Here is a 10,495-nt window from a genome sequence, read left to right on the forward strand (position 1 = left end):
AAAAAGCGGCGCTTTTGTGAGCATGTACTGTACTTCGGAGATTGAACAAGCTCTTATCAAAGTGATTTTACAATAATTTTATTGCCACAAAGGTATACTGTATATGTGCATTAAATCTTGCAGCTAGTTAATGTGCAACATGGTCGCAAGTCGCAACAGGTAACGGAAAGCGTAACACCCAAATAATGCAAGCGCAACTGAAAATGGAAGCGTGCAAAAGATTGCCCAATCTTGTCAATTAGCAATTATCAACGTTTAACGAATATTCAACCTGCTTGACATTAACATGTTCGGGTCCGGAAGGAATAGCAGCGGCGCAATCAATCGGCACGTACTGGTGTGTTTGGTTATTCACGAAGCCAGGGGAGAAACCAGGAAGACGGAAAACTCTGGTGACCGTATTGTCATTCGTCGATTGCAGCAACGACGTGCTGTTCATCCGCCAGCGTCTAAACCATGCGAATTCACAGCTGCAGTGCAAACGCCTCAAATATTCCCGCATGTCTGGACCGTATTCTGGCACGACTGTGGTCATATGAAGCCCACTTTCTAATGTCAGCGCTTTCAGAGCCGGCAGATTGGTAAATGTCGCTTCCTCCAGAGTCCGGATTGTGGATACGACGAAGGAAATCATTCGCAGTTTCCGTGAAAACTGAAAATCACTCGTTTTCACGTCCAAGTCTTTGCCCCCAAAAACGATGTACTGCAGCAAATTCGTCAAACGGTAGGTTGGCAGCATTCGAGTAGCTCGTGAGGTTGAGCACTCCATTAGGTAGCAAACCACGATTTCCTTGCGGATGGGCGACATATGTTCGAAAGTCAGGGGCGTAGTTTCCTTGAACTGAATTTGTATTTGCCGTGGACGTAGTTTAGCAATTTTCTGTGCCTGTTGGCGCAGTTGATAAAACATAGTTTGGCTGTTGTTGCAGATGTCTAACATCACATATGAATAATTGGTATCATTCAAGGATTCTGCGTGCCAGGCTGGATCACACAAGCCCAGAAGTCGTACGGCGGCTTCTACTGAGTTCATCGGCTCGGTGACAAAATCAGGGAACGAATCATCGGGATCCATGTCTTCGGCTGTACAGTTCTGGTGCCCTTTGTCCTGGTCTGAAATATGTATGAGTTCTATAAATAACTTACCGTAGTCGCACTAGACAGTTCTAGACCGTAAACTTTAAGTAGACAGCAGCTCTTGAATATTGCTTAAAGAAAGTTCTTCGAAAATAATGAGCAATTTGACAAACAAAATTCGTAAAATCAAAAACTAATTCCCAAAGATTCTGAAAATTCTCTAATTCGATCAGTATGCGGAAAAACTATTTGCAAAAAACTTCAAAGAGACTTTTATGAAAACATGTTTCCTAACTCGCTACACAAAAGTAAAAGTCACTTCCAGTGCACATAAAGGCAAATTTTAGGGGTATTTTAAATTTGAAAAACAGAAACTCCTCAAAAGATTTTCCTATTCTACGTAATATACGCCGCTTCTTCTGCGATAAATCCAAATTTCCAAAAACATTGAAATCAGTTGTTAAATTAAGAAAATACAGAGTACAAACCACCAGAACTTTTGGGTTAAACACATACGAAACTTTTTTTCTCTCATTAAGATGTGTAGTTGGCTTGTTGTAAGCTGTAGCGATTCAGCTGTCAACGTTGTGCGCATCGTGCACAAGCGATTCTTCCGCTCATACCGTGAACATAGTATATCTTCTTGAAGGATTCCCACTCTTTAAAGGTTCTTAACCTTCAAGGATTGGGAATCCCTACGTGCTTCACCTTGCAAGCCGCCTGTATGCTGCCGGTGCCGGCCATCCTGATGTGGCGTCTGGCTGGCACGCGCCACCACACACGCGCACATCCGGCTAACCGGCACCGGCAGCATGCAGGCGGCTTGCAACCTTAACAATTTAGATTTTACTATGTATATAACCGGAGAAAATGAAATATGTACGACGCTAGTTTTGGTTTTTATTACATGTATATAAAAACTAGCGTACTATATTCGGCTGCCGTATTTTCAAAAACAAGTTATCCTCAAAGACCGGGCATTTTAAAAGTTACTTACCTCATCCCGATGTCATGTATGCAAAAATGCTACTTGCATAACGGGGGTGATCAATTTTCCAATCAGTATACGCTAACCGATCGGTCTAAGAGGCGCATCTAAAAACTTACAGAAATCTTCGTTAATGGAGTACCGCTCCTGCGTGAAATCAATAGACGCATTTCCCACCGGGAACGGATCGGCTGCACAATCGACAGGCAGATAAACGTCACTTTTATTCCGAGGAACGTTAGACTCCAATCCGATCGTATAAATGTCACCTTCGTTGGCTTGTTGCAACAGGTTCTTGTTTCCGCTCCACCACTGCCGAAACCATGTGTATTCGCAGCCGCAGTGCAATCTTTTCAAATATTCTCGCATTTCATCCGGGAACACTTCCATGGCATTTAAATAACTCTCTAGTGAAAGCATTCGCAAAGCCGGCAAATCGGTAAAGGTATCCCTTTCTAGAATTGCTATTGTAGAGTTGATTAGCTCAATTATTCGCAGCTGCGTAGACTGCCAAAAGTCTGACCTTTGGATGACCAAGTCATAGCAGTTAACTGGACCAAACTCCAATAAATTAGCAAATTTTAATGAAGGCAGTTTTCCGGTTACCCGATTGGAAGTGCAGTTAAAAATCTGAAACATTACGACCTGACGCCGCACGGCAGCAAAATTGTCGCTGAAGATCTGATGACCGTCGTACAGCATGACAAGGACAGGTTTCAGTGGCGTTTGTGACAGGGCCTTCGCCATTCGTTGAATTTCTGTGGCTGATGCAGTGTTGTTGCAGCTGATTTGCAGATTTTGGCTCATCGGGCAATCAGCAATACTGGCCAGCGGCGCTTCGCAGTTGTCTGTAAACTGCGCTTGGCATTGTTCAAGAGTCATTGGTTCGGCGGAGAATTTAGGAAACGGGACATGTTCGGTTGCGGTTATTCCGATTGCAGCATCTGCATAGACTAAGCATTAGATAGATAGCATCTGCATATGTTAAACTCACATTTTACTGGAATTTCGATAAATCTGCGAATTCAGTCTCGTCATCAGTTTACAGCCTTTCGGGCTGTTCTGCTACTTGCTTAAGAAGGCCTTCAAGTGAGCGATGAAAATGCCGAGAAGCACACATACAGAACAAGCATTCTGGGTGCAAATTACGACTGCAGACAAACTTACGGTTAGCTGCAGCGAGAAAAACCATGGTCGGCAGAAGACGGCGACAGATGTCCATGGCTTGTATGTTCCCTTAATAAGCTGCACGTCCGGAAAATTCGATAATTTTGTCACACTATGATGTAAGATGAACCCAGGAGCAATCGCCTTGCTAGTGGAGGGAATTGGGCAATGCTCAAAAAGTGTGAAAGCAAAAAATCAGCCGGTCGAAAATAGCACACTGTGTTATATGTATTACCGACTCATTAGATCGGCCGAATCGGTTCTTCGTTGACAACTGCCTTGAGCAACTGTTTCCGTGTCTATACTCTATAGTGAGTGCTCATTACCGTAAATCCGTTAGAACCTTACCATTAATTAATAATGTTTAAAAAGCTGCTTGCCGGTTTTATTAGCAGGTAATAAAGTGCCTCACAAATCCGCGTCACATGTCATTTCAGAAGTCAGAGCCACACCAAAAGCACGAAGCAAGTGTGCATGCAGTTACAGTGCAATTCCGCCGTTACTGGAAGCTTGGCGGGTGACTAATGCAGATGTGCTAGGATAGGAAACTAAAGGATCCATAAGAATAATCGGTAAAAATATGTCTTACCGGTTTTTCTTGCGCGTGCATCCGCAGTTAGTTCGAAATCTACCGTCGCCCCGGGGGCAATTTCCACAAGAACAAGTACTGCAAGATAGTCTGACTAAATGTATAGCGACGTTAATCTACAGTCAGCGCAATACGGATTGTTGATGTTTTTCATTGTTGCCAGTAAACATAAATTTACTGGAATTTTGCTGGTGCCGGTGAACATTCACCCGAAATTTCATGGTTTATCGAATACCAGTAATAATCATGATTGCATTTGCCCGAATTTGGTGCTAAAGCGATAGCTTTGCCCAAACCGCGATTGCAACAGCGAGTGAGTATAGTTAAATGTCTATAATATCAATCCTGTTGGTCGCGACTGCAAATATTACCTACACCTGTAATAAACTGGTGCCAAAGATTATAATTTCAGCATTTGCAGACACAATACAATAAATCCGGGGATTTGATGTAGATGTTCGTATCTAAAAGCTTGCAATCTTCATATCTATCAATATACATATACCCGGCAATACTGACAACTTTAGGACAACATAATTAATGTGGACAGGTAATTCGGAATGGACGGAACACGAACCATTCCCACTCTTTTCCATTGAGCCGCAACACGTGATCAAAGAAATGCGCAGTTCACCAACAACTTCTCCCCGAAGGGGGCACAGCCGCGGACTGCCCCAGCAGGCAAGTTTGGACACTAACCGCAACCGAAGTGCATCCACCATCGAAATTAAGCAAATGGCAGTGGCCATGTCACAGCCCCTAGTAAAAGCAGTAAAGGCACTTTGTACAACGGAGAACAGCTCGTCCGAGAGTGCTTGGCAGCAGTACAGGAACGAGTCAGTATTCTGACCATTTTGAACTGCACACCCGCCCAGCCCGTCCCGGGTGGCTGAACAAAATGGCGGTCTGTTTTACCAGAGCTGGGTCTGTCGGATGCTTGGCTGACAAGCTGCCCAAACTGCGACTGGACAATGTGCTGGATTTCAAGTTGTGTAGCTGCTACAACATGGAAATCAAAAGGTCAGATTTCTGGCAGCCCCTGCAGCTGCGAGTGATCGACTTTGTCCATACGTCGATTACATCGCTAGAAAAGAACACATTTATCAGTTCGCCGGCTTGGAAGTGGATTTCTTTGGAAGCGGAAGTGGATTTCTTTTTCTTTGGAAGCAAATTTGGGAAAGATTATGCCCGTATTCAGTAAACCGATGCGGGAGTATCTGGAAAGATTACACTGTGGCTGTGAATACGCATGGTTCCGAAAATGGTGGAGCAACAGAAAATTTTCACAAAAGACTGCCCAAGGAGACGTGTATCAGATCGGAGATTTCTCACGGGCCAACGATAAACGCGATAAAACCGAAATGTATCTTCCCGTTGACTGCGCAGTTGACCCCTTTCCAAGGAGTGTTGCTTCTATCGATTTCAGCCAGGAAAGCTTTACGGTTAACGAAGATAAGTAAGTAAGATAAATAAGTAAGTAAGATCTGTAAGTAGCACCAACTCCAGTTGCGGAAAAGAAGATAATATCTGCTCATCTCCGCACGATAAGCGGAGTAATTACATTAATAATTTTAGACTGATTGATTTTATTTTCGTATTGATACTGTATTTTAATTTTTAACTTAACGGGTTTTCTTATTTTTGTGTTTAATTATTGGAGAGGGTGTGAGCACAGGAGTTTTACCGTTGCTTTTTTGTCTAACCTTTGGCAGATCCAAACAATTTGCGCACCGGCTGTGCCACTGACAGCGGAGGTTCCGAGGACTCGTATCCCGAATTCTCCACGGAACCACTGGGTCCAGAAGAAACAGCGGTGTTGTTTTCAGCTGGATGTGGCTACCGTTTCTTCATTGGTGCCCCGTATAAGGTCTACGATTTTGTGGACACTTGCATGAAGAAGACAAACTTTAGCGACCCTCGTGTGGACAGAGTGCGCCAAGTCTCCCTATCCATTGCGGAAATTACCGCCGCGACATTATACATCGCACCTTATGGAAATCGCACATCGTTGACCTTTAACGATCTTGCCCCCATACGCAGGCAGGTAATCCGGTTCAGGGTATCAGTTTGCAGCGGCTCTCGACCAACCAAAGCCCTCGCGTTACTTCGCTTGACGAACCTGTTAGAGTACGTGATAGAAAGATGCAATGACTTGGACGTGAAAAAGAATGATTTCCAGCATTCCTTGAAATTGCGTGTGATTTTGTTCTCGGGTGTGACCATCCGCACGCTGGAGACGGATACGTTTACCAATTTACCGGCGCTTAAGGTGCTGTCGCTGGAGCGCAGTACGAATGAGTACGACGCGTTCACTGAACAGCAACGGGATTACTTATTTAGTGAGAATACACTGTAGCTGTGAATGGGCGTGGTATCGGCATTGGTGGACGAACAATGCGTCGCTGCTGCGGGAAGTGAATTCTGGTGGCGCCTGGGCCTTTTATGGTTCGCTCGGTAATATACGCTGCCGTCGAATGGACATCTATACGAGGAGGAGCTACCTTGGCCCGATCAAAGGCGCGAACACGACCATAATCCGATCACTGTGCCCGCATGTGTGTACAACGCCCAACCACCCAGGTTGGCAGTAAACTGAATCACTGTGCCTGCACATACGCAAAACGGCCAACCACCCACATCGGCACCAACTTTGACACATCGCTATGGCCGCCATTTTTAAAAAAACGAAAAATTCATTTTGTTATTAAGCCATATTTGTTATTATAATATATTAAACGAAAAACCCATTTATTAAAAAATACGAAATTTTTGCTAAAATTTATTAATAACTTTGCTGCCGTGGCTGGGTGAACTGCCATGTTTCACGCGCGGGCGGGCAAGTGGTTAACGTCGCTGCCAACCTGGTGGTTTGGCGTTGTGCATACACGCGGGCACAGTGATCGGATTATGGTCATGTTTGCGCCTTTGATCGGGCCAAGGTAGCCGCTCCTCCTCGTATGCCAATTGATTGCGCCGTTGCCATTCCCGAAGCAGAGAAATATGTTAACCAAAGCCAAATCGAATACTCAGTGAACGTGCAAACTTGTTCAAATTAATGCAGCAATTTGCAAAGGCCAGCGTAAAATAGTGGACCAAAGCCGATCTCTGGTATTCGCTACCGAATCGTCAGAAATTCCACGGTGAATAAATTCCGTTGCCTGTTTGTGCATTTAAACATTTGATAGTAACTTACGAGTACTTGAACATTAATTAAAGTTTGATGTGGATTTAAATAAAGCCACTGGGCAATTGAGAGTTGAAAGAATTAGGCGCACACGCGAAAATTTGGTCCATCCGCGTGTAGATACTCCAAAACCGTGATGGCAGACGAAACGAAACCGCTGACACTGCTGCGTTTCTAGGGAATATTTAAATATCACTTGCGTTCCACCCGGGAACGCTGCTGGAACGCGGCTAACGTTGTGTAATTTTGTGCAAAAAATGAAATTATCACTTTGTTTAATGTCAAACAAGAAAGAAAAAAACGACATAACAGTAATCAGAAACAATTTTATATTTACAAGTACTTTACAAGTATATTTATCGAAAACTCAAAAAACGCTTTCTTGGCTGAAAATGCGTATACCTCAGTAATTAGGCTTTCACTAAAACATCGGCACTTAAATATGCTCAAGTCAGAGTCATCAAGTGAAGCCGTGAAATGTGAAATGAGAAACACCAATTACGACGCGTGTTGATTTATGAACGTGCACTTATCGGTTTTTGCATTATGACTGCTTTTCTTGCAATTGAAATGTGATGACACAAAACAGCAATACGGATGCTGAATCACATTAATCAGTTGTTATTTGGAAAGCCAACGTGATGAGTGCGCAAATTGTCCAGCGGGTGGGTTGTTTAACTTACCAGTACGAAGTACGTTACACCGAGAAAGGAAATTACTTTGCTAGCCAAAATAATTGAGCAAACATATTACCGGCGACAAATGAGACGATGACTCAGCAGATCCAGGGAAGCCACTGACTCCCGGCACTTTCTGCAAAATTCATAGCTAAAATTTTCTCGGCATTCGGTAAGAAAATTATTCACGCGGTTATGCATGGCTGCATTGACAGAAGAGTGATTGTCGTTCTCACTTTATCGTTATAATGCACTCAACTTAAGATTATTCATCATGGAAGCTTATTGCTATTTTGTGCTGAAAATGATCGTTGGGACACTCCTCTTTTGCACAGGGTCAGCAACAAATGGTACGGTAAAAGCATAAAAGTAATGAAACCATGTCCGTAATCGGAAGCATAGGATGCGTGCACACATGCTAAAATTCCAAACAAAACATATCTTGGCAGTTGACATTCCATGGTCACCGGTTTGTTTTTTACGCCAAGTGTGTAGTCTCTCTGACTGGCTTTTCTAGTAAAACTCTCCCTCCGGTCTTTTGACAGACGCTGTGGAAACTACCGAGCACGTTCCATTCCCGCTTTTTTCCGCTGAACCGGTAACACGTGATCAGTGCACGGCACAGTTTACCGATAACTGCTACCCCGAGGTGGGCACAGTTGCGGATTGTCCATCGAGGCAGGGCTTGCACATCAGCTGCAATCGGAATGCATCGGCCGAGGAAATTGAGCAGATGGCAGTGGCCATGTCTCAACCACCAACAAAAGCAGTCAAGATCACCTTGTACGACGGAGACCTGGTCATTGGAAAGAATTTGGCCGCAATACGAGAACGTGTTGTAATTCTTGATATTTCGAACTTTACTTCCGTCCGGACGACGGGGAAGCTGCCCAAACTGCGACTGCCGAATGTGCTGGATTTTAAGTTGCATAACTGCTACAATCTGGAGATCGTAAGGTCAGACTTCTGGCAATCCATGCAGCTGCACGTAATCGCATTTGCCAATACGACAATCGCGTCGCTGGAAAGGAACACATTTACCGACCTCCCGGCTCTGCAGGGGATTTCGCTCGAAGCCTACCTGGGAACAATAATGAATGTGTTCAATGAGCCGATGCGCGGATTCCTGCAAAGATTACACTGCGGATGCGAGTATGAATGGTATCGGAAATGGTGGGCCACCAGGAAAATGTTACATCAAGCAGCCAAAGGAGACATCTATCAGACAGGAGGAAATTCTTGGGACAACGAAGAACGCAATAAAACCGACATGTATCTTCCAATTAATTGCGCAATTGATCCATTTCCAGTGGATGTAGCAGCTATCGATTTCACACAGGAAAGCTTTACGGTTAACGAAGATTTCTGTAAGTAACACGAATTTAAGCTGTGGATAAAAAACCACTTCTATGTACATGTTTCCTCAATATTAAGGATCAATTAAGTACAGTAGTTTATTATATTGGGAATGATTGGTTTTTATATTGCGGTTGCTATTCTACATAGTTTTTACCTATAAAGCATTTTTTCTAGTTCAGGCATTTGTTGAAGGCATGCAGTCGCTTGAGTCTTACGATTATTTGGTTTTCTCACTTTTGGCAGATCTCGATAAGTGGCACAGCGGCTGTGGAAATGGCAGTGAAAATTCTGAAGAATCCTATCCCGAGTTCTCCACGGAACCAATGAGTTCAGAAGAAATTGCGGTATCCAATATAGCTGCTTGTTCCTACTACTATCCTTCCGTTCCGAACGCGTATAACGCGTACGGTTTGGTGGACATTTGCCAGGAGTGGGAAGGAGCGAACTTTAGCGACTCTCGTGTGGACAGGATTCGCCAGGTATCCCTATCCATTGCTAAATTACCGCCACGCCCGGTCGCTCTGTTAATTGGTGGAAATCGTACGTCAGTGACTTTTGATGATTTAGCCCCCATACGCAAGCAGGTAGTCCGACTCATGGTGTCATCTTGCAGCAATTCCCGAGCAACCAAAACACTCGCTGTTCTCCGTTTAACTAACCTGCTAGAATACGAGATCATAAATTGCGATGATTTGGACGTAAAAAATAACGATTTCCTTCATTCGAAGAAACTGCGTGTGATTTTTTTTACTTATACGACCATCCGCACGCTGTAGACGGGTACGTTCACCAATTTACCGGCGCTGAAGGTGCTGTCGTTGGAGTGCTATGTGTATAGAGAAGACACGTTCAGCCAACCGATGCGTGAATATTTATGGAGAATCCACTGCAGTTGTGAATGGGAGTGGTATCGGCGGTGGTGGACAAAAAATCCCGCGCTGCTGCCGGAAATGGATGGCGCAGGCGTTTGGAACTTTTTGTATTCGGAGAGCAGTGTCATGTACAATCGAACGGACATCTACATACCCATTGACTGCGCCGTTCCCATTCCCCACGGAGCACAACAGATTAACTTCAGCCAGATTGAATATTCAAAGAACGCAAAAATCTGCTAAAAGTTACCTCTAAATACCAAGCAAAGGATTGAAGTATTCACGCCACTTTGCACCCACTCTAAACTGGACGTTTTTAAATTTTCACGTAGGTTTGCATGAAAATATCGTAGTCTGCCAGGTGACAATTACTGATGATCATTGATTATAGATCCATAACGTGTATAGATCCATAACGTGTAAATTATTGTCCAGATGAACGAACGAATTTCGCCATCATATAGTTATGTCCAGTATATACAATATTAGACTGGCTACGTTCTTTGTGTTTGGTAAATTGCTGACGTACTGCAATAATCAGAATTTTTATCGTTTTTATTTAAAGTACTGTGCTTGTACATA

General features: G+C 43.8%; 3 protein-coding genes across 4 annotated transcripts; 2 read left to right on the forward strand and 1 right to left on the reverse strand.

The window, feature by feature from the left end:
• LOC129589999 (uncharacterized) lies at window positions 1-3,797 on the reverse strand. Its single transcript, XM_055484950.1, has 3 exons — window positions 3,233-3,797; window positions 2,185-3,009; window positions 1-1,113 (listed from the first exon to the last, which is right to left on the reverse strand). The coding sequence occupies exons 1-3, from the start codon at window positions 3,285-3,287 to the stop codon at window positions 239-241; spliced, it is 1,755 nt and encodes a 584-aa protein (XP_055340925.1). The 5' UTR covers window positions 3,288-3,797; the 3' UTR covers window positions 1-238.
• Window positions 3,798-4,719: 922 nt separating this feature from the next.
• On the forward strand, window positions 4,720-7,010 carry LOC129589952 (uncharacterized). The gene is made up of 3 exons (XM_055484894.1): window positions 4,720-4,725; window positions 4,818-5,277; window positions 5,534-7,010. Exons 1-3 carry the CDS (start codon window positions 4,720-4,722, stop codon window positions 6,175-6,177), a joined length of 1,110 nt encoding a protein of 369 aa, XP_055340869.1. The 3' UTR covers window positions 6,178-7,010.
• A 909-nt stretch (window positions 7,011-7,919) lies between these two features.
• On the forward strand, window positions 7,920-10,495 carry LOC129590000 (uncharacterized). 2 transcript variants are annotated; one of them, XM_055484951.1, is made up of 3 exons: window positions 7,920-8,032; window positions 8,228-9,049; window positions 9,285-10,495. In XM_055484951.1, the coding sequence occupies exons 1-3, from the start codon at window positions 7,957-7,959 to the stop codon at window positions 9,815-9,817; spliced, it is 1,431 nt and encodes a 476-aa protein (XP_055340926.1). In that variant the 5' UTR covers window positions 7,920-7,956; the 3' UTR covers window positions 9,818-10,495. The 2 variants fall into 2 exon arrangements, with proteins under 2 accessions (XP_055340926.1, XP_055340927.1); XM_055484952.1 differs by having other exon boundaries at window positions 7,959-8,032; window positions 8,200-9,049.

This window comes from Paramacrobiotus metropolitanus, unplaced genomic scaffold (genome assembly GCF_019649055.1).
Source record: "Paramacrobiotus metropolitanus isolate TYO unplaced genomic scaffold, Prichtersi_v1.0 Parri_scaffold0000038, whole genome shotgun sequence".
Taxonomy (NCBI): Eukaryota; Metazoa; Tardigrada; class Eutardigrada; order Parachela; family Macrobiotidae; genus Paramacrobiotus; species Paramacrobiotus metropolitanus.